This window comes from Schistocerca serialis, chromosome 4 (genome assembly GCF_023864345.2).
Source record: "Schistocerca serialis cubense isolate TAMUIC-IGC-003099 chromosome 4, iqSchSeri2.2, whole genome shotgun sequence".
NCBI lineage: Eukaryota > Metazoa > Arthropoda > Insecta > Orthoptera > Acrididae > Schistocerca > Schistocerca serialis.
Window position 1 is genome coordinate 287,092,872 of NC_064641.1, and position 25,419 is coordinate 287,118,290.

General features: G+C 39.9%; 1 protein-coding gene across 1 annotated transcript in view; it reads right to left on the reverse strand.

Moving 5' to 3' along the window:
• Positions 1–25,419, reverse strand: part of LOC126474400 (high affinity cationic amino acid transporter 1-like) — a 169,106-nt gene that overhangs the window by 35,952 nt on the left and 107,735 nt on the right. Inside the window, exons 10-11 of the mRNA XM_050101869.1 lie at positions 3,769–3,965; positions 3,508–3,674 (exon numbers count right to left, since the gene is read on the reverse strand). Coding sequence (XP_049957826.1) covers positions 3,508–3,674; positions 3,769–3,965 — 364 coding nt within the window. The remainder of the gene's footprint in view (positions 1–3,507; positions 3,675–3,768; positions 3,966–25,419) is intronic.

A 25,419-nucleotide genomic window follows, 5' to 3' on the forward strand; every position in this document is an offset into this window, starting at 1 on the left:
ACACCTATCAGCTGAGGATGAAATGGCGGCCAGTCGGTACATTTTCTCTGTACAACAAAAATACTACAGAAAAGAAGTATCTATCAATCATTGCTTACTCTGTGGTTCATAATGGGGGACCCACTTATCGTCAACTGTCATTTTGTGACAAAGGAAATCTTTTCCTTCCTTATTAGATTGCCTTATATGTTGTTATGATATTTCCAAACTTTTTTTTTAGTCTGTAAGTTGATACTGAGCCATGGCTAACATTCTACTCTTGTGTAATATCGCCAATTCTGGTAAGTCATTAAGACTCTTTTTCTCTGATGTCATGATGTTCCTGCAGATTGTTCCGTTCATAAAGTTTACAGTCATTAAGCTAGCTATCATAAAACTGCAGCTGTGTTCTGCAAATATTCTTCACTGCTTTATTCCTTTCAGAGTACAGTAGATGAACCCCCCACATCCTCCTTTCTTTCTGGGGCACTGATATAAAAGGATGTGAAATCACTTTGAATGGAGCTGTTTGCCATTAACTTACAAGAACAACAGTGAGATTAAGGCATGTCATTGTTGAGTCAGTGCTGAGAATGTATGGAGCCTTACTTACAGACATCCCTTAATAGGAATGACTAATTCACTTTGTACAAACTTTTAGTGGTGTATAGGCTTTAAACTTTACAACTCTAATATTTATCTTTCTCTCTGTTAGAGTTAGCCTCCAGGCACTCCTCTCAGCCAGAATCAAGTTTGTTCCTGACACTGATCAACAGACTGATTCTTATGGAAAAAATCCTACCAGGCATACAACACCATGTACACAATTTAGGGGGGTTCAGTGGTTAAAGTGTCAGACAGCAGTTTCAAACTTTATAGCCACTCATAATGTCTCCAGCATTAGCACACAAAATCACAAAATGTTAGGTACAGACATATGCCTTTGACCACAGCAGGTCTAATGCCTGAAAAACAAAATCCACCAAACACAAAAATACCAGTCATGCCTCCATTTTTTGAACAACCAAGATATCAAGCTTATCTACATCTATGTATACATCTATGTGTACATCTATACTCCACAAGCCATGTTACGGTGCATAGTGGAGGGTATTTTGTGTACCACTGTCACTTGCCCCTTTCACTGTTCCAGTGATGAATGGTTTGTAGGAAGAACAATTGTTGATAAGCATCTACATAAGCTCTAATGTTTGTAATACATTTTTGGTCTTTTTTCAAGATATACATATGGGATAGCAATATACTGGTTGATTCTTCTAGGAATGTTCACTCTAAGAACTTTAACAATAAAGCACACCACTACTTCCTACTGGTGGGCACAAAATTTGGGCTAACTACAGTTAATAATCCTAACGGTGTTTGTATATTGTATTAGCAGTGGGAAGTACAGGCCCCTAAATTGTGTACATGGTTTTGTGTGCCTGGAAGGATTTTTTTCCATAGGAATCAGTCTGTTGACCAGTATCAGGAACAAACTTTGTTCTGGCTGAGAGGAGTGCCTGGAGGCTAACTCTAACATGTGGCCATATCATTTATGTCACCATACACTGATTTAATTCAAAATCAGAGTACACAAAAAAATAGCCCACTACATCTACCCATAGGGGAAAAAACCTAATAATTTAGATGGAACAAGTACATACAGGCAGTAACTGAAATTAAATAAATAAGAAATGTTGAAATAACACTGATATTAGAAACTGGAGGCTATTCATTTTAACCCTAAAAGCACATGCAAATGTAAAAATGTTAACTCTCAGAAACGTTACAGGTAATTTGGTATCATATGAGGGCAATTCATAAAGTAACCTCTATTTATTTAAAAAAAATATGAATGACATTACAGAATTTGATTTACAATACTGTGAAAGTGCACACTCTAAGTTATTTTGCTACATAGTTCCCAGCCACACTGACACATCTGTCAAAGCATTCAACAATATTTGAAATTCAGTAACCATTGAATTCTGTCACCAGGAGGTTTTGTGCAGAAGAGTATGAGTAAGCTGATCCAAGATGGTGAATCTGCATTTCTCTCTACCCTTTCGTTGGCCAAATGAATCAGATCTGCAATCATGTTAGTCAATCAACCAGTTTTCTCTTCATCAAGGACACTGGTTCACCCATTTTTTAACATAAAGCACCACTGTCATACAGCAACTTCACTCATTACATTTGTGCCATAAACTTCACAGCGTTCATGATGGACTTCATGAGCTTTATAGTTTTTGCCACAACCCTTCTGTACAAAGTCTTCAGTCATGGGTGGTAGAGTTGTCTGATTGCAGAATATCAGAGCTTATCAAACACTATGACATATGTCTCAGTATGGCTGGAAACTATATGTAAAAGTAAATTAGTGTATGTACTTTGACAGTATTGTCAAACAAATTCTGTAACTTGTACATTTTTGTCAGTCACTCCACGCAACTCATGATTTTGTATCATTAATAGCCTGCATCATTTTGATGGTAAAAGTGATGGAATTTTATATCTTAGTTTTTCTGCTATTTAATGTATCAGCAAAAAAATCAATGAATCACTCAGAAATTTATTTATTTATATACATGAAGATGGTATCTGTCCTTTTGGACATGTCCGAAAGAACAGATACCATTGGTGACCATGCAGCTCATTAGAGTGAAATTACAAAGAAATGAATACCCCTAGCTGCATACAGGTGTTGATATAAGTCAAAGGGGACAGTTGAAAATGTGTGCCCTGACTGGGACTCAAACCCGGGCCTGCTTACATGGCAGACGCTTATCCATCTGAGCCACTGAGGACACAGAGGATAGTGCGACTGCAGGGACTTATCTCTGGCATGCCTCCTATGAGACCCACATTCCCGACTTATTGTCCCACACTATATTCATAGTGCCCCTGCCCATTATACTCATTACTTGCAGCTTTTTGCCAATTCCCATAAGAGTTCGGGCATTGTTTGTGCATCCACACAGAAGAAGATGGGAAGATGGTCAAATGGCCAGTGAGCCTTATATAAAATGGCTCAGATGGATAGAGCATCTGCCATGTAAGCAGGAGATCCCGAGTTCGGGTCCCAGTCGGGCACACATTTTCAACTGTCCCCATTGACTCATATCAATGCCTGTATGCAGCTAGGGGTATTCATTTCATTGTAATTTATTTATTTATTGCTATGAAGAAAAGCTGCATAATCTTTTTGGTTGATTAGTACTGTACAAAATGCCTTTCATTACATTTACTTTGTATGTCATGAGATTTAGTAGATATGTCTCATAGTTTACACAGTATTGATGTGGAGGACTGTATGTACTCACTTATGTTTTATACCACTACTTTCCATTAGTACTGCAAATTTGACTTGAGTTGCTGACACATCTAGTAAGTACCAAAATCCTTTTCATTATACAAAATTATATCTTTTCTTGCAAAACTAGAGTTCTCAACCACTACTTTCTCTCACAGTCTTTAAAAGTGAGTTCCTTTAATGGTGTTTACCATTTCATTAATTTTTTTATGTACCTTAAAATTTAATTTCTTCTCCGACACAGGTTGTCGTCCAATGGAAATCAGCATACAGACCATACACAGTAAAACAATAACAAGACCTGATATTGCCAATGGGTCAGCTGCTTCAATAGAAGAACCTGCTTGTATTACAAGTTGTGAAGTCAGGATGCATAAGATGACTGAAAGAGAAAGAAAATGATAACATTTTTAGGAATACTTGTGTCATATTTGTAATCTTAGTAAACACCTTGAATAAATAAGTATGTATCTTACAATACAACACAATTTCATATGCAACAATTTTTGTTGACAGTTTTGTTGGTCTTTTCAATTTGTCAATGTTAAGTATTTGTTTTCCAGTAGCTACAATATTCGATTGTTTATTTCTGGTTTCTTCATCTGAATCTGCGTTTTGTTTCTCACCAGAAACCTCATCCATTTGTAGATGCTCTCCAGTTTCTCCTGTATACCTTAGAACATAAAAAAACAGAAAAAATAAGAAATTCTTGAATTTAATGAATCACATATCTACATAGTCATTACACAATACCTTAATGTTGTTGCCATATTATTATGAATTACAATTATTTCTGAAAATTGCTTTGTATCTGACAAGAAACTCCTGCTACATGTATTAGGTAACACAGATGAAATACAAACTGCTATTTAAGCTCTATGATTTTTAATACATTTAAGCAAAAATAATCACTTTTTGAAAATATAATTGGATAGATAACAAATCTACTCACCAAGCAGTGCAGAAGAAAACACAACAGTTAAGGAAATGTGCAAGCTTTTGGAGCCTTGGCTCTTTCTCCTGGCAGAATGGTTGAATGGGAAGGAAGAGAAATGAAGTAAAAGGACTGGTAAGGTTTAGGGAATGGGGAGAGTTATGGAAACCCCACTCAGAACCCTGTCTCAAAGGAGACTTACCAGACAGAGGAGGAGCTACTGACTCAAAAAGCTTGCACATTTCCTCAACTTTTGTTTGTGTTTGTTTAGTTTGTGTGACACGAATTTGATTACATGATTTTATTGGAACAGACTGCCATAGAAAAGTTGTAATGGAAATTTCTGTTTAAAATGAGTGTGAAATAAATGTAATAGAGAAGTATGTTTTGTATGTCATAAATAGAACAGTTTTCCATAATTTATCTTTTATTATTATTATTATTTGACACATATTACCAAAAAATTTTACAGTCATGTAATGTTTTAGCACAGTCTGCAAAGCATTACACTTGTTCAAATTTATATTCCTGTTACCACCTAATTGATGATTTCCACGCGACATTACCTATTAAAACAAACAATGGAAAACCCATGATGGCCCCCCCCCCCCCCCCACACACAAAAGTGCAACTTGAACACACATCTGCAGTCTCAGAGAGCTGAAACTACACTGAGAGCAGCAGCACCAGCGCATGATGGAAGTGGCGACTTCTCCCCCATTTACTTCACCTGGTCCTACTCAACCCAACAACACACCTATCTAGATGTTGACCACCTCAGAGACGGCTACATCACTACCTCCGTTCATATCAAACCTACTTACCACCAGCAATACCTCCACTTCAATAGCTGCCACCCATTCCATACCAAGAAGTCCCCTCCATACAGCCTAACCACCTGTGGTAGTCACATCTGCAGTGACGAGCAGTCCTCCTCTAAATATACTGAGGGTCTGACTGAAGCCTTCACTGACCATAATTATCCTCCCATCCTTGTACAAAAACAAATCTCCCATGCCTTATCTTTCCAGTCTCCCACCATCTCCCAAAGTCCCACAGTCCGGCCACAGAGGAGCATTCCCCTCGTAACTCAGTACCATCTGGGACTGGAGCAACTGAATTACTTTCTCCGCCAGGGTTTCAATTACCTCATGTTGTGCCCTGAAATGAGAAATGTCCCACCCACTATCCTTCCCACCCCTCCTACCGTGGTATTCTGCCGTCCATCGAACCTACACAATATACTCACCCATCCTTACACAACCCCTGCTCCCAATCCCTTACCTCATGGCTCATACCCCTGTAATAGACCTAGATGCAAGACCTGTCCCATACATCCTCCTACCACCACCTACTCCAGTCACTAACATTACCTATCCCATGAAAGGCAGGGCTACCTGTGAAACCAGCCGTGTGATTTACAAGCTAAGCTGCAAGCACTGTGCTGCATTCTATGTAGGCATGACAACCAACAAGCTGTCTGTCCGTATGAACGGCCACCGACAAACTGTGGCCAAAAAACAAGTGGACCACCCTGTAGCTGAACATGCTGCCAAACACGATAACCCTCATCTCAATGACTGCTTCACAGCCTGTGCCATATGGGTCCTTCCCACCAACACCAGCTTTTCTGAATTGCGCAGGTTGGAACTTTCCCTGCAATACATCCTACGTTCCCATAACCCTCCTGGCCTCAACCTTTGTTAGTCACGTCCTCACCCAACCAGCCCCCTCCCTGTTCCCATTCCAGTACTAGACAGCCGTCATTTCACCACCACACCCAGTCTTTTAATTCATTTTTATTTCTCTCCTTTCCGCTACTTACCCCCTCCCCCCTCAGGACCTTCTCTCCTGCACTCTGTCTAAACTGCAACACTTCACTGTCCGCCACTCCCACCATACTATCCCTCCCCCTCCCCCTCCCCGCCCCAGCCTCCTCCTTACCCCCACCCAGTCGCCACTTCCATCATGCACTGGTGCTGCTGCTCGCAGTGTAGTTTCAGCTCTCTGAAACTGCAGACATGTGTGCAAGTTGCACTTGCGTGAGTGTGTGTGTGCATGTCTACTGCTGACAAAGGTTTTAATTGCCAAAAGCTATGATTGCGTGAATCTTTTTATGGTGCCTATTGTGACTCAGCACCTCTGCTATATGGTGAGTAGCAACTTTCCTTCTCTCGTATTATTACTAATGAAAATGTCTTTTTAAAATAAGAGTGAAACAAATGCACATAAAGAACTACTTTTAAAGGGCAGCAACAGAATCGTTTCCATGAGTTACTCTTAATTTCTCTATTATTGGGTTTTTGATAGTTGAAGGCCACTGACTTTGGAGTCTTGTAAAGTTTTTGTGTGGCCTGCAAAGAATTACAGTTTTACAAATTTATGTTCTAGTTATCACCTAACTGGTAGTATTGAATAACATTACTTTTTATGATAGTAAAGTTACTGTGGTGCAGGCTTTGATAGTAATGTTTTGTTTGGGAAACACTATCAGTGACTTGTTATTTATTTTGTCTGTGGTTTACTGCTACAACAAATTCACATCTTTTTAAAAGATAAGATGTTGTTCTAGGAATCAAAGCTTCATTTTAACAGTATTCTGGCATGTAACAGCCCAAGACAAAGTCATGAACTCATTTCTGAAAGCATGCCATTTGCTGCGACACGCTGCCCACATAGGAGCCATAGCACACCTGCCTAGTTGATGAACAATGAGGTTATCATAACCAAGGATGCTTTGATGTACAGCACACATAACATCTATGGTGGTCACTCACACCCACTCTAGTGTATATAAATACTGACTGTCTGATCAGGCTAGGTATCAAATCAGTGAGTCATTGAGATAGTGTCTGCAGTAGGGTGGGCTTCAGTCTTGAGGCCACTGCCAGTCAACTGTCATCCTGAACAGACCACCAGCTTCAGAGTTTAGTCACAGCATTGATGGAATGAGGTTGAACTGAAGCCGTCCCAGCCATAAAGTCACTCGACACCCCCACTGTAACATGCTGCTTGTGGCATATCTTGCCTACCTACTTCCACCAGAGAACCTCTGCACTCCAACTAGTGGTGTTAGAAGGACTGGTGAAGACTGCAATGGTGGTCTGACGTCCATATCAACGAAGAGCAACAGTGGCAGCAGCAGTTCAGCAGTGGTTTTCTGCAGGAGGACAAGTAAATGCCAACTTTAAACTTTTGTATGGGCCAGTGTGGTTATTTATTTCCATCTTGGACGGTTGGAATTGAAAAGGAGGAAAACTCCCTCTGGGTCGTACAATGAGAAATTTAACAGTACAGCTCAATGAAAAGTGGAATCCATGGAAAGTTTTGATAACCAGACTAGGAAGCTGAATATTAATACTTATGAGCTAATAGATGACAACACTACCAACAAGGCTATTCTTAAAGAGGCGCAGCAGAGGGCACTAGATGCATACTTGTGGGGTTGCCAGGTGAAATTTCTCATAAAGATAGAATTTCCAAAGACCTGAAATGAAGCTGTGGTGACTGGATTTCCTTAGCAGAGATAGATGCTGTGATCTACCTAGGGAAAATAAGTTAATCTTTAATGAAGGGATCATGTGCTATCAATGTGGTCATCCTGGTCTCATTCAGTAAAATTGTAGAAAAGCTCGGTGTGGTAAGTGAAAGTGAACTGGACACCCATAATGGGTTGTTGTTGTTGTTGTTGTTTGGTCTTCAGTACAGAGACTGGTTTGATGCAGCTCTCCATGCTACTCTATCCTGTGCAAGCTTCTTCATCTCCCAGTACCTACTGCAACCTACATCCTTTTGAATCTGCTTAGTGTATTCATCTCTTGGTCTCCCTCTACGATTTTTACTCTCCACACTGCCCTCCAATACTAAACTGGTGATCCCTTGATGTCTCAGAACATGTCCTACCAACTGATCCCTTCTTCTAGTCAAGTTGTGCCACAAACTTCTCTTCTCCCCAATCCTATTCAATACTTCCTCATTAGTTATGTGATCTACCCATCCAATCTTCAGCATTCTTCTGTAGCACCACATTTCAAAAGCTTCTATTCTCTTCTTGTCCAAACTAATTATTGTCCATGTTTCACTTCCATACATGGCTATACACCATACAAATAGTTTCAGAAACGACTTCCTGACACTTAAATCTATACTCGATGTTAACAAATTTCTCTTCCTCAGAAATACTTTCCTTGTCATTGCCAGTATACATTTTATATCCTCTCTACTTCTACCATCATCAGTTATTTTGCTCCCCAAATAGCAAAACTCCTTTACTACTTAACGTGCCAGCATCACCCGACTTAATTTGACTACATTCCATTATCCTCGTTCTGCTTTTGTTGATGTTCATCTTATATCCTCCTTTCAAGACCCTGTCCATTCCATTCAACTGCTCTTCCAAGTCCTTTGCTGTCTCTGACAGAATTACAATGTCATCGGCGAACCTCAAAGTTTTTATTTCTTCTCCATCGATTTTAATACCTACTCCAAATTTTTCTTTCGTTTCCTTCACTGCTTGCTCAATATACAGATTGAATAACATCAGGGAGAGGCTACAACCCTGTCTCACTCCCTTCCCAACCACTGCTTTCCTTTCATGCTCCTTGACTCTCATAACTGCCGTCTGGTTTCTGTACAAATTGTAAATAGCTTTTCGCTCCCTGTATTTTACCCCTGCCGCCCCTTGCCTCACATGTTCCGATATTTCTACGGAATCCAAACTGATCTTCCCCGAGGTCGGCTTCTACTAGTTTTTCCATTCGTATCTAAAGAATTCGCATTAGTATTTTGCAGCCGTGACGTATTAAACTGATAGTTCGGTAATTTTCACATCTGTCAACAACTGCTTTCTTTGGAATTGGAATTATTATATTCCTCTTGAAGTCTGAGGGAATTTCGCCTGTCTCATACATTTTGCTCACCAGGTGGTAGAGTTTTGTCAGGACTGGCTCTCCCAAGGCAGTCAGTAGTTCTAATGGAATGTTGTCTACTCCCGGGGCTTTGTTTCGACTCAGGTCTTTCAGTGCCCTGTCAAACTCTTCACGCAGTATCATATCTCCCACTTCATCCTCATCTACATCCTCTTCCATTTCCAAAATTTTGCCCTCAAGTACATCGCCCTTGTATAGACCCTCTATATACTCCTTCCACCTTTCTGCTTTCCCTTCTTTGCTTAGAACTGGGTTTCCATCTGAGCTCTTGATATTCATACAAGTGACTCTCTTTTCTCCAAAGGTCTCTTCAATTTTCCTGTAGGCAGTATCTATCTTACCCCTAGTGAGATAAGCCTCTACATCCTTACATTTGTCCTCTAGCCATCCCTGCTTAGCCATTTTGCACTTCCTGTCGATCTCATTTTTGAGACCTTTTGTATTCCTTTTTGCCTGCTTCATTTACTGCATTTTTATATTTTCTCCTTTCATCAATTAAATTCAATATTTCTTCTGTTACCCAAGGATTTCTACCAGCCCTCGTCTTTTTACCTACTTGATCCTCTGCTGCCTTCACTACTTCATCCCTCAAAGCTACCCATTCTTCTTCTACTGTATTTCTTTCCCCCATTCTTGACAATTGTTCCCTTATGCTCTCCCTGAAACTCTCTACAACCTCTGGTTCTTTCAGTTTATCCAGGTCCCATCTCCTTAAATTCCCACATTTTTGCAGTTTCTTCAGTTTTAATATACAGTTCATAAACAATAGATTGTGGTCAGAGTCTATATCTGCCCCTGAAAATGTCTTACAATTTAAAACCTGGTTCCTAAATATCTGTCTTAGCATTATATAATCTATCTGAAACCTGTCAGTATCTCCAGGCTTCTTCCATGTATACAGTCTTCTGTTATGATTCTTGAACCAAGTGTTAGCTACGATTAAGTTATGCTCTGTGCAAAACTGTACCAGGCAGCTTCCTCTTTCGTTTCTTACCCCCAATCCATATTCACCTACTACGTTTCCTTCTCTCCCTTTTCCTACTGACAAATTCCAGTCATCCATGGCTATTAAATTTTCGTCTCCCTTCACTGTCTGAATAATTTCTTTTATTTAATCATACATTTCTTCAATATCTTCGTCATCTGTGGAGCTAGTTGGCATATAAACTTCTATTACTGTGGTAGGCGTGGGCTTCATATCTATCTTGGCCACAATAATGCATTCACTACGCTGTTTGTAGTAGCTTACCTGCATTCCTATTTTCCTATTCATTATTAAACCTACTCCTGCATTACCCCTATTTGATTTTGTGTTTATAACCCTGTATTCACCTGACCAGAAGTCTTGTTCCTCCTGCCACTGAACTTCACTAATTACCACTATATCTAACGTTAACCTATCCATTTCCCTTTTTAAATTTTCTAACCTACCTGCCCGATTAAGGGATCTGACGTTCCACGCTGTGATCCGTAGAATGCCAGTTTTCTTTCTCCTGATAATGACATCCTCCTGGTTAGTCCCTGCCCGGAGATCCGAATGGGGGACTATTTTACCTCCGGAATATTTTACCCAAGAGGACAGCATCATCATTTAACCCTACAGTAAAGCTGCATGCCCTCGGGAAAAATTACGGGTATAGTTTCCCCTTGCTTTCAGCCGTTCGCAGTACCAGCACAGCAAGGTCGTTTTGGTTAGTGTTATGAGGCCAGATCAGTCAATCATCCAGACTGTTGCCCCTGCAACTACTGGAAAGGCTGCTGTCCCCCTTCAGGAACCACATGTTTGTCTGGCCTCTCAACAGATACCCCTCCGTTGTGGTTGCACCTACGGTTCGGCTATCTGTATTGCTGAGGCACGCAAGCCTCCCCACCAATGGCAAGGTCCATGGTTCATGGGGGGGGGGGGGGGGGGGTCAGAATGGGTATGTCAGCAAATTTTTCCACAGGCACAAGGAAGACGGTCATAGGTGTTAAAGGAGAAAAGAAACAGTGTGACCACTGTGCAGCATTCACAATAAATTTGATCTCAGAATACCCATGTACTGAATCACTGGCAGACTAGTATTTGACTGGCTATATAGGAGGAAGGGTGTGTAAATTCTTACTGGATACTGGATCACAGGTATCCATAGCAAACCAGGCTATACTTAGTAAGTAGCATTGGTGGATGTAGTACTCTTTCACTTGGTTTTCCATGGATGAACTACTGAGTAGAAGACTTCCAAGACTCATGTGGATGGTTTCTGTTGAGGGGGCAATAACTACAATGTCATATTTAGACTGGATTTCCCAAGTAAGCATCTTGCATAAGTTGATCTGGAATGGTGCATAGCAGAGCTGGATGAGACATCATTGTGTTTTAGTTTTATTGCTATATTAACTGAAATGCCACAAGGCACATGCCTACAATAAGGGAAGTCACCTGAACTGTATGCACAGTTACTTAGACTTTACTTGCAGGGTAAAATACCAAAAGGCATAGGGAGGATGGTCTGTGTAGATATAGGAGCATATTTTCCAGTTAATACATTGTCTGTGGTTGACCCTTGGCAGATAACAAGGAACTGGACAGGGCACTGTGTTTTGTGTGTCATAGTTTATCATAAGTACCAGAAGTTGACAGAATTCAGGTATTGCCCATCAACGTAGCTAATTTTGAATCAATGAAGGTGGGGCTATGAAGAAGTCCACTGAGAGCCAATCTGGATGTGTTGAAGGAAGAATAGTTAGATTGTGATTTAAATATAAAATGCTCTAAGTCAGGATAGCGTACCAATTTAGCCTCAGTGTGGGGCAAAGTGTCATATTTGCAAGGAACGAGGAGGAAAAGGAAAAGCTGTCAGTGTAATATGCAGAGATTTTCAACTCTTCCAGAACATTGTCAACTACACTGATAACACAGCAAAGTATTACCACACTGTAAATGAATCATCTGTTTACAGGAAACCATAATGGTTTCCATATTACCTCCATCCACTGATAAATCAACAGTTTGACAGTTTGGGATAACAGAAGAGAGTACCAGCTGAGGGGGAGGGAGCACAAATAGTAATTGTACTGAAAAATAGCTCAGATGGGAGTAAAACCTTTAGATACTGTTATGACTGTTGGTATTTAAATAACTGTACAGGCAAGGATGCAGTCCTAATGCCAAACTTCACAAACTCTGAGTAGCCTGGAGCATTTCATTATTTTATGTGATTTTGCAAAGTGTGTACCATCATTTGGAGATACTGGCAAAGGAGATATAAGGCTGCACTTAGGGTTCCATCATCATTACCAGTACTTCTGGAGGCCACTCAGATTGAAGCATGTACTGGTGACATTCGAACACCTGTAAGATGGAATATTATGAGGTCTGAAACAGAAACAGTGTAAGGTGTACTCACATGACATAGTAATTTATAAGGTCATCCTAGACCGCATGGTACATGTACAGCACATTTGTAGCTGACTGTTAGCAGCACAACTGACATTTTGGAAAAGTGTCATTTCATACCGAACAATGTTCACAATTTGTGACTCATTATCAGCCAGAATGGTGTGTGAACAGACGCCAGGTTGTACCTGCCATTGGAGCTTTCCTAGTCTTACTAGATTTTTCTGATTATTACAGGAGGTTTGTGTAAGTAGCAAGACTTCTTACACCTGTGTGCAATTAAGAGACCTATTTAACTCTAGTCATGACCTTCCTTTCTTGGATTATCAGAAGCAATTCATACTATCTTGTGATGCCTGCAGTCACACCTTATTATGTTTATTAACCCTTAGCTTATGAGGAATGCTCTCTCAGACCGCGAGAAAGTTTTGAACTCAATCTCCCAGGTCATTTGTGGCAGAATGCTTCTATATTGTTTGTACCCTCCTTGAAGTGCCAATCCTATAATGTTTTATTGTCAGTTCCATTATCGCCATCTTTGTTCTTGCTGACACAGGTTATTGGCAGGTGTTAAGGTCTCCTAGACCATGCCTCGTGAAGTATGTACCTGTTTTCTTCAGTGTGGTGCAGTACAAAATGTGTTCACAAGAATGTTTCAGTTTGATGAAATTTTTATTTGGTGGATGAAGGAAGGTGTCAGTAATATAGGTCATGAAATAGACAAAAAAGATAATGATTTTAAAATATCCAGTGATCACAGTCCTACTACCAAACAAGAGCATCATTCAGAGGAAGAACTTCAGGACAATTGTGATGGGGATCTGTCTGTTTCTCTAATTAAATATTTAAAGTGTTCTGAGTGATGATGATAAAAATGTAGATCCCAATACTGAATGTCAATTTTTCAGACTTTCTTTTTGCATCTATTGAGTGGAATTTTTAAGTGCAAATTTAAATGCTGAAATTTAATTTTATGCAGAAATTCAGTTGCTACAGAAGTAGTATAATTTTTCAGAATGCAACATTCAGTTCTCTAACACCAGTTTACATGTACTATTAAAAAACTGTCTCAAAAGTATGTGATTTTGTGTCATGAATAATAAAATGCTGCAGACTTCATTTAGTGCAATAAAAGAAACAAGGATAATTTAAACAACAATTAATAATTGTCGAAATGTTATATAGCACAAAATTAAAAAATTAAAATGATTTGTGCCTTAAATCTTGGTTTAAACATAGTGGTCCCAGAGATGCTAACTCTGGTTTCCCTTCAAAATGAATAAATCTTTCGCCTTTTACAGCTGTCACTTCCTCATACTAGAAGTTACAGAAACTTCACCTTGTGAGTTGGTTGTTAACCCTCCAGCAGGGGCACATTTTTTTTGTTGCACGAGCAGTCGCATGGTGCATTTTATGTGCTACTATCACTGCTCAGATCTATAGTTATTTTCATATGCTCTCATGCTAGTATTTATATTAATTAGTTTATTGTTTTTAAGGGTAGAAATAGTATCCCTAAAAATGATATCAATAATAATGAAATAACAGATTTTACTGTGCAATTAATACAAATAATTTATTATGGGCACAGTGGAAAATACTAAGAAATAATGTTACATATCTAGCCAAGAAATGTCTCTACACTGATGCTCACATATGGTGGGAATGAATGTTTTGTTATTTATTTGGTTGTTAATTTTTATATACATCTAAACACATAAATTACATAGTTCCAAAAAATCTATATTGTGCTGTGAGCATTGAAAATTAATATTTTTGTAATGAATGCCTACAGAAACCATATTATAACAGCTTACAGACAGGCCATGTTCACTACTTGGCAATTTAAGAGATGTCAAGATTCAAATCACTAGTCATCTGTCTACTGGTGTAACTTGACACTTTTCACATGTGTTACTAACACTTGTATGCTTCCTGCAAACAAAACTATTACAAGAATCACACTTTATTGTTGTGTTAATATTCTTGTTCCTTCCACAGATAACGCAGCATCCCTGTTTCTTAGCTGAATGCTTCTTAACTTGCTCAGATGTTGTCTGGTACCTTTCAAGGAACAGCAATATGTCCTTGGGAATGCTCTGAATCTTGGCTATTAGATGTGGTTTCATGAAGTCATAAGCCAGGTTGTTCAGAAATACTCTTCTTGCAACCTTTTGATTTTGTCCATTTTAGTTAAAAAGATCTGGTCGTAGGTACCAGCAATGTCCATCAGAGCGAAAAAGATTTCTAAAGGCCACCTTCTTGTTATACAGGCCACAAAATATGTGCCACACATCTGGTTGACTGTATCAACACCACTGTTACTGGCACTGTAATCTAACAGAATCTCCGGCTTTCGACACTCTTCATCGATAGTACTTGAATCGTGCACAGTTAACAACAACAATACTGCCTTGTTCTTCTTTGGTACATATGAAACCAACATATAATGGTTTTTATGTCCAAAGAGGGATGAACCAGGTACTCAATTTTTCTTGGGCAGGAATTCCAAGGGAATATCTTGTTTATTCTTTCTGACTGTCCCGATACACGTAAGCCTTTTACCTAATAGCAACATAGCCAAGGGGCAACTTGTGGGCGAATTGTCCATAGTTATATTCCTGTTGGATCCCTCTGTATGACTCACGAGTCTGTGAACTACTACTGATACTGTATTTGAGACTGCATAAGGTCTTTCAGGCTGCTTTCCACAGTACAACTCAAGGTTGCTTGTAAAAAATGTTTTCCCATCACAAAGTGCAAATATCTCAATGCCATATTTGGCAGGTTTGTTGGGGATATATTGCACAAATCCACAACAACCACAGAAAGCTTGAAGTTTCTCATAAATGGTTATAAACTCACCAATGCTGTACATACTTTTGCAGTTGGTTTCAAACTCAAACTCATCCAGAATAGAACGTACTGTGGCCAACTTGTCAGATCTTCTCCTCTCTTCTCTTGTGGTTTTATCATCGTAACAAATACAACGCAACAAGAATAGAAACTGCTTGTAGCTCATCACAGCTCTACCAATTTCGATTCCTGATCCATCAGTATTCCCCAGCAATTACATTCATGTGGTTAGCTTTCTTCATTCTGAAGAGAGAAAGTAACCCAAGGAGTGCTAGTATTTCATTTCTCTTCATTGCTTTTTTGTATCTATCTCTCTGATAATCAGAAAATTCTGGTTTGAGCTGAATATATTTGTTTGTATATTTCACAATAGTATCATAGAGGGAAACATTCCACGTGGGAAAAATATATCTAAAAACAAAGATGATGAGACTTACCAAACAAAAGCACTGGCAGGGTGATAGACACACAAACAAACACAAGCATACACACAAAATTCAAGCTTTCGCAACAAACGGTTGCTTCATCAGGAAAGAGGGAAGGAGAGGGAAAGACGAAAGGATGTGGGTTTTAAGGGAGAGGGTAAGGAGTCATTCCAATCCCGGGAGTGGAAAGACTTACCTTAGGGGGAAAAAAGGACAGGTATACACTCGCACACACACACATATCCATCCGCACATACACAGACACTTGTTAATTAACTTGAAGAATCCAGAAATCTCAGTTGTTACATCCTTGGCAGTAGCCATGGGTCCAGAAAAAATGTTTACAATGCTTTTCCTTCTTACTTTGCTTGTGACAGAGCTAGTACTTTTCCATTTAGGAGTTTTGTCTCTTCCCACAAACAAATCACCTATAGAACCTGGTTAACAATTATTGTCGTCATTTTCGTCTGACTCATATTCTCATTCACTTTCAGTGCCATGGTCACTACGAGTACTTCCTCATCAGCATCATTGTCTGGTATAGTGTCTACATATTTTGTAAAATCTGGATCTTCATTCAAGAGCCATTTGAGTTCCTCATTAGTTAAATGCTTTCTTACCCTAAAATAAAAGTTCATAATGAACACGGGCCATAGGAACATTGTAAGTAAAATGTTATGCTATGTTCACAGATGTAAAAAAAATAAAACAATGGAAAATCCAGGAAGGGATGTAACAGTATTATGAGAAGGAAAGTTGCCACTCACCATATAGTGGAGATGCCCAGTCGCAGATAGGCACAACAAAAAGACTCGCACAATTCAAGCTTTTGGCCATTAAGGCCTTTTTCAACAACAACACCCCCCCCCCCCCCCCCACCCCCCACACACAAGAGACAACTGCTGTCTCAGCAACTGAAATCGGCTGCAGCACATGATGGGAGTGGCGACTGGGTAGGGGTAAGGAGGAGGCGGGGGCGGGGATGGGGAGGGATAGTATGGTGGAGGTGGCAGACAGTGAAGTGCTGCAGGTTAGATGAAGGGCTGCGGAGAGGTGGGGAGGGGGCCAGGAGGTGGAGGTGGAATGACAACTATGTAGTTACTGTGCTCACTCATCTAGCCCCTTCCCTGCTCCCATTCCAGCACTACACAGCCATCATTCCACCACCACTCCCAGTCTTCTTATTTCTCTCCTATTATGCTACTCCCCCCCCCCCCCCCTCCCCACCTCTCCCCAGCCCTCTGTCTAATCTGCAGCACTTCACTGTTTGCCATCCTCACCATACTCTCTCTCCCACTCCCTACCCCAGCCTCCTCCTTACCCACCCAGTCGCCACTCCCATCATGCACAGGTGCTGCTGCTCGCAGTGTGGCTTCAGTTGCCTGAGACTGCAGTGGTGTACATAAGTTGCCTTTGCATGTGTGTGTGTGTGTGTGTGTGTGTGTGTGTGTGTGTGTGTGTGTGTGTGTGGTGGGGGGGCTATTGTTGACGAAGGCCTTAATGGCCGTGGCCGAAAGCTTTAATTGCGAGAGTCTTTTTGTTGTGCCTGTCTGTGGGTCAGCATCTCCGCTATATGGTGAGTAGCAACTTTCCTTCTGGTAATATTGATGTAAAAAACATACTTACATGACCAGTTGTGCAATGCACTGAGTGTGCCAGAAGTGACAGGGTTACACTAATTCTCCATTTAACAAACTCCTCTGCACCAACAATTACTGCACTGCACATAACAGTTGTCAGAACAATAATGAAGGAATACGTTGAGTTTCAAAGGTCTCCATTGTTGCCAACACATTGGATACGCCAGTTATATAAATTTGGCACACACTGTGTGCCGGGGTGCTTGCTTGAGGGTTAAGTCAAGAAACAGATACGCCAGAGCAACCAATAGTCTAAACTTCTAGGAAACTGAGTAAGGCAGAAAAAAACTGTCCACAGAAAAGGAGGTGCTTGGCCTGATTTATAGTATCTCATATTCCCATTGCTGCTTATATGGTAGGCATTTCAAAGTTATAACACACCATGCAGCATTAAAATGGCTTATGGGCCTTAAAGATCCAATAAGCTGCTTGCCCCACTGAACTTCACATCTTAGTGATTTTGATTTTGAAGTAGTAGACCACTGAAGGAAAATGCACAGTAAAGCTGATGGACTGAGACAAAGTATGCATCATAGAACACGTTGGCATTTCTGCAGACAATTGGACTTGCAGTAGGACTTGGAGCAATACATGACAAACAGTGTATCCTGTACAAAGAGAGCTGAGCTTCATCATCAGTGAATTTCATTGCAGATGTGATCAGATGCCAACAAACTGTTCAAAATGACTGGTATGATTATTCTTAGATCTTTTCACAGACATTGGCTGGTTGTGTTTTAACCATAATTGCTCTCTTTCTGTGTAATTTATCAGTAATTGCTATGCTGAATCAGCAAGTGGAGAAGGTAACTAAGGCACTACTTGATTGTGAAGTTTGGGATGTTAGAGACCATGGTAACTGATCAGGGTACTAATTTTATGTCCAAGATAATGAAACAATTGTATCAACTTTAATGGATTCAGAAGTTGTGAACAAGTGCATTACATTTGCAAGTGAATAGGAGGATATAACAGGTACACAGAACGAAAGGGGAAAACTTTAAGTTATTAGGTAAATAGCCACCATAGTGATTGTGACACAACTATTGTATGTTCTAGCAAAGTTACATTAAAGTACAGACCATCACTGTGTGAGGTTGTTTATGGGCATAAGATGCCTTCCCCTTTCGATTAGTGTAAACCATCCCCTAGAGAGGGTGTTAGCTGTATGTAATTTTGCTAAAAGATAGAGGATTATATGGTGCCAAGCTCGTTATGTTTAGAAAGGGCTTTATCATGCACAGATAATTTTAAGCCAAGGGCAACCACAGTTAAAATACTTACACACATCTTACAGAACTTTCAAGTAGTAAAATCCAGATGTTAAGATGGGTAAACCTGATGAGCATATAGCTGAATAAAAGCTTGTTAATCCACTATAGCTGTATTTATTGAAATCCTTATAGACTTGCACTTCTGATTTCACAACATTTTTAGTTATATCATCTGGTGCATCTATTGCAGTTACGTGTAGCGCTATGGTTGATGACTGACAATGTGTAATGGTCAATGCCAACCAGCAATATCCTCAGCAGTTATGAAAATTGAAACAAGCATGAAAACCTTTGGTGTGTGTCATATACTGATCGGAATCCCTTAAAACCAACTGTTGAATATCAAATGTGCAGCTGCCCTGTGCAAACAAGAGCAGTACTGTTGTAGCTTGTAAATGTTTCATCCACATCACATGAATGGCCTGACTGCCGACCATGTTGCAAGATTCAATTACACCTCCATAATTAATGAAAACAGTTGCAATGGCTGTACCAAAATATCAGTAGGCAGATCATGTCAAACTAGTGGCCTCTCATGTGGGTGCAGCATTGTATACCAGCCATGAAAACTGAGTGGATTCATCAGATGATTAAAATGATCTCTCTGGTCAATGTAAAGTTATAACTTCCGATTTGTACACTTCTGGTGCACGTGGGCTGCTTCTACCAATTTAAGGGTACCCCAGAAACCCTTCCTCATTTGCCGGGGCTTTCTTGAAAGAAAAAGGGGGGGGGGGGGGGCAGGAGTGATAGAGCAGAAAGGTACGACCCAGTGGAATAAATGAATTACCACTATGATTATTTCAGTCTAACCACATACCCTAAAATCATGAGGTGGCCCATTATACAAGGGTTGAATGAAAAGCAATGCCTCCACCTTTGTTAATTTGGTTTGGATAAAATGCAGAAAAAATTCTTAGAATGCAATCTTTAATTACCAATATTCACTTTTCCACATAATCACCAGACAGTTGGATACATTTCTGCCAACAATGAACAAGTTTCTTGAAGCCGTCACAGAAGAAGTCAACTATCTGTTTCCACAACCACAGTCTCACAGGTCTCTCAACATTTTCATCAGAAGCATAATGATGTCCCTGCAGATCATCTTTCATTAATGGGAACAGATGGAAGTCAGACTGTGCTAAATCTGGACTGCATGGAAGATTTCATACGGTGGAGAGATTCAGTCTCTGAAGTTCTGCTGTGGTGGCACGTGAAGTGTGTGGTTTGGCATTGTCATGCTGCAGGAAAACATTTCCCTTTGCCTTTTAGACCCTTGTTAGCCATCTTTTCAAAGTTCCCAGCATTGTAATGTAATGCTTTGAATTTATTGTTGTTCCACAATAAAGGAAATCAACATGGATAACACCATCTGCATCCCAGAACACACATCCCAGAACACTGTGGCCATGATTTTTCCAGCTGAGGGCTGCATCTTGAATTTCTTTTTCTGGGTCATGTCTTTGTGTCAATATTCCACAGACTGATGTTTCATCTTTGGGTCGTAATGGTGTACCCACATTTCATCTCCTGTCACAATTGAATGGAGCCTTCATTATCATAATGCAAGAGGTGTTCCTGGCAAATTTCAAGTCTGCGCACTTTCATTTCAAGTGTCAGCATCTAGGGTACCCATCTTGCACAGATCTTCCAGTAGCCAAGCAATACAATAATGTGACCCATACATTCTTGTGAAATGCTGATTGTGCTTGCAGTTTCTCTCTGAGTGATTTGAGGATTGTCCTGAATCAATCTGGCAACATTTTCTTGCGAAACTTGGTCGTTACTGTCACAAGTTGTCCAACTCTTGTTTGTGATGCATGTCAGATATTCCCCCTTCAACATCTTTAAACTTATTAGCCCAACAACGTACAGTACTGACATCAAAGCACAGTACTGACATCAACACAATCATCAAAACTGGTTTCATTCTCTGATGAATCTCCTTTGCGGTGACACCTTCTGCTGTCAAGAATTAAATAACTGCACATTGCTTAAATCACATTGACTGACCCTGGAGCTGTAGAGAAGAGGCTACAGAACAAGCCAGTACCTGCCACATACCAATGCTGCCAACTGTTGAAGAGTTACGAAGGTGAGGCATTACTTTTCAGTCAACCTTCATAATATAAACAATGATGACAGCAGAAACTTAATGCACATAATGCAGGATGTACATAAAGTCTGGGAACACTTTCAATTATTTATTGCACAAGAACTAAACATTGTAAAGATGTCATACATATTGCAGTTTGAAGAGAAACTCTGAAAGGTGTTTTTTTTGACAAACATTCCGTATGCGAACCATGAGTGACCTGGCAGACATCAGTCTTGATGGCTTCTAAACATCTGTTGAACAGCTGTAGCACACTTGTATTGTTTTTATCGAACTCCAACACACAGAAAGCTCGCTCTGCACCTGAACTCACAATGTTTGCAACTAGCTTTGACTATCAGCAAATTACGAAACTGTGCTGTGGCGGTATGCATGAAAAAAACTTTCAGGTTTTCTCTTCAAAGTGACATATGTATGACATCTGTAGAATGTTTGGTTCTTGTGCAATAAATAATTGAAAATGTTCCCAGACTTTATGTACAGCCTCTATTTCTGGTAGGAAGCGGCAGTGTTATGTAGCACAATATATTGATTATCTTGTGTATCTGTTGTAGTAACAGTGGTTTGTGTAGAAATGGTTTTCAATGGATTGCAGGTTTTTGACAGAATGTTGTAACATTACAATGACATTGATGCTCAGTGGCAGATGACATCATAGAGGCTCTTTGAAATAGTGCAAAGATACTATTTCCATATGCTGGTTATTTTCGTAGGAAATCATTATGCTTATATAGTGTATCCATGTGCCACATGTCTTACAAGAATTTTCCATAGAATTAAAATACAGTAGTTGTAATTTCTCAATAACAGTGGCATTTAGCCATAGAAAATAGTTTTAGAATGCCAGAATATGGGATAGTTGTATAAATCTTGTTATTTTGGACGGATGGACTAGTTTGTGTGTCAGAATCTGGCAGAGGCAGCGCAAGTGTTGCTTGGGGTCTTTACCGTTCGGGCAGTGCTGGAGTCTGGAAGTGACCACTTAACTGTAATAAAGCAATACATTTTGAAACTCTGACCTTTTATTTAGCCCAATCAGCCGCATTAAGTGAACAAATATCATGTAATGCTAGTATTGGCAAGATGCTAAGTGAAATCATCCCTAGAGAGAGCCAATAAGTTAATAGAAGATGATGATATTTTTCATAGTGAGCAGGACTGTAGAGCATTACAAAGCGGACTGCCACTGAGGCAGTGTGCATGTAGATTAGCTTGCTTGGGCAAAGAAGTGCAACAGACCTCTTGCCAGAGAGCACCTGTTTTGATTTTGAGAAAAGAGTGCTGGAGAGTGTGTAATATCGTTTGTGTGGGATAACCCAGCAGGCAGTGCTGCAGCAATACCTGGTGCACAGAGGGTATGTATCCATGGATGCAGTTGAAGGAAGCTTGTGGTGCACAGGAACCTTTGCAATTGCTTGAAATATATATGTTGTCAAACTAGGAGCCATGGAAGTGACAATGTATTGCTGAATAGTAAAGAACCTTGGGTATGTAAAATGGGTCTCTGGATTGTACTTATTCTTTTTGTTACAGCACTTGGAGGCTATGGAATTCTATTTGTTAGTGGATACACAATGGATAGAAACAACTCAGATTTTGCAAAGGGCTATAGTGATATTGACTTAACAATTGTTACTGTATTGAGAGCATATGCAGGTAAAATTATCTTTCATTTAAAGTGCAGAGTTTCAGTGCTATGTAATCCACTTCTATCTAGTAGCATGGGGAGCTATGAAAAAGTTTGTAAAGATGAAGATGCATGACATACTCCTAGTTGCACCTGCCACTAGTTACTTTACACCTTAGAATTGCTATGGTGTTGGGGCAAGTGAGACATAGTATGTCCTACAAAACTGAACTCAACTTGTTCTGCATGGAGAAACCTGTGTTGAGTGTTCTTGGGAAGTGATTAGGAGTAAAATAAAAAACTTGCAGAGGGTAGACTGACATTGGTTATTCTCAGTGGCAGACCTGGTAATTGTCACCCACACATGCTACAACCAGAGACGGTTAACACACAGTGGTTAGAGCTACAAGGACAAGACCTAATAATCAATTGCACTCATTGTGACATATTTTGTCTCACTTTTCAGCAACCTGCCACCATTTCCAGAACTGGAAACTTAAAATATGACCTATTGATTACTCTATCTACCTGACCATCCTTTCAAAATACTTCCTAGAGAAAATGTGTCCTTTGTGAATGCTATCCTGGACTCAGCACTTTTGCCTACCTGAGCAAAATGCTAGACGTCCAGAATGGTTGGATTTTGATGGAACAAACATTTGGGTGTATATGGTAGTACCACAATAGACATCAGCCCACACTTGTTGCACGTGGAACCTCCTCATCAGTCACACTCATAATTTTGTTAATAATAAGCAATATTTCTACCTCGAGCATTGAGATGCAGATCCAATCCCCGCCAGCCTTCCACCTACAGACCTATGCAAATAGTGCTGGAAACCATGTAAAAGCAGTGTAGCTGTTGTAGAGCTGTGAATGAAATCCTGCAAATAGAGTGAGCCAAAGACTAGATAAAATGCGATTGAAATGAACAGTGAAAAATCAAAAGTTTTAAGTCCAACTACAGAAATATGCCTTGCTGCCTGCCTAGAAGCCACAAAATTAGAGCCAATCTTGGCACAGCCTCCACAACTTGCTGTTGAGCCAGCACTGGTGGTCGCCGGGTAACGCACATGTTACAAGGTCTCTTAACTGCCTTTCTGAGCCAAACATAGTGATAGCTGGCTATATCAACTCTACACAACATGCACTGTAGTCTGTGGATTATATGTCCACCCCCCCCCCCCCCCTCCACCCCCCCCCCACACCATTATGACATGATGACATGGGACAAGTGTACCATTATAAATTGTTAAGATGTAAATAAAGTTTTCACTGTCATCAAGTGTCTTGTGATTTACTCTGCCCACCAACCTCCAACAAAGAATTCCCACACCCCACAGGTAATTTCAACATAATGTACTGAGTCAACACTTGTTGTTGTTGTGGTCTTCAGTACAGAGACTGGTTTGATGCAGCTCTCCATGCTACTCTATCCTGTGCAAGCTTCTTCATCTCCCAGTAACTACTGCAACCTTCATCCTTCTGAATCTGTTTAGTGTATTCATCTCTTGGTCTCCCTCTACAATTTTTACCCTCCATGCTGCCCTCCAATACTAAATTGGTGATCCCTTGATGCCTCAGAATATGCCCTACCAACCTATCTCTTCTCCTAGTCAAGTTGTGCCACAAATTTCTCTTTTCTCCAATTCTATTCAATACCTCCTCATTAGTTATGTGATTTACCCATCTAATCTTCAGCATTCTTCTGTAGCACCACATTTCGAAAGCTTCTATTCTCTTCTTGTATAAACTATTTATCATACATGTTTCACTTCCATACATGGCTATACTCCATACAAATACTTTCAGAAATGACTCCCTGATACTTAAATCTATACTTGATGTTAACAAATTTCTCTTCTTCAAAAACGCTTTCATTGCCATTGCCAGTCTACATTTTATATTCTCTCTACTTCGACCATCATTAGTTATTGTGCTCCCCAAATAGCAAAACTCATTTACTACTTTAAGCATCTCATTTCCTAATCTAATTCACGCAGCAACACCCGATTTAATTCGACAACATTCCATTATCCTCGTTTTACTTTTGTTGATGTTCATCTTATATCCTCCTTTCAAGACACTGTCCATTCTGTTCAGCTGCTCTTCCGTGTCCTTTGCTGTCTCTGACAGAATTACAATGTCATCGGCAAACCTCAAATTTTTTATTCTTCTCCATGGATTTTAATTCCTACTCCAAATTTTTCCTTTGTTTCCTTTACTGCTTGCTCAATATACAGATTGAACAACATCGGGGATAGGCTACAACCCTGTCTCACTCCCTTCCCAACCATTGCTTCCCTTTCATGCCACTCAACTCTTATAACTGCCATCTGGTTTCTGTACAAATTGTAAATAGCCTTTTGCTCCCTCTATTTTACCTCTGCCACCTTCAGAATTTGAAAGAGAGTATTCCAGTCAACATTGACAAAAGCTTTCTCTAAGTCTACAAATGCTAGATATGTAGTTTTTCCTTTCCTTAATCTATTTTCTAAGATAAGTCGTTGGGTCAATACTGCCTCATGTGTTCCAACATTTCTACGGAATCCAAACTGATCATCCCCGAGGTCGGCTTCTATCAGTTTTTCCAATCGTCTGTAAAGAATTCGTGTTAGTATTTTGCAGCTGTGGCTTATTAAACTGATAGTTTGGTAATTTTCACATCTGTCAACACCTGCTTTCTTTGGGATTGGAATTATTATATTCTTCTTGAAGTCTGAATCAACACTTACATACATAAAAATATGTGTATATATATTGTGTATGTTCCACATCTCCTCCTTAGCCCCTGTATTGATTTCAACCGTACTTTGTGCTTATATTACTTATATTCTGAAAAAGAAATATTGTGCCTGTAAGCACCACATTTCGTTGTGGTGGAGGTGGAAGTGATAACAGGGGGACATAGGAGATGGACAGAGAGAGTGGGAAAGAGTAGATGT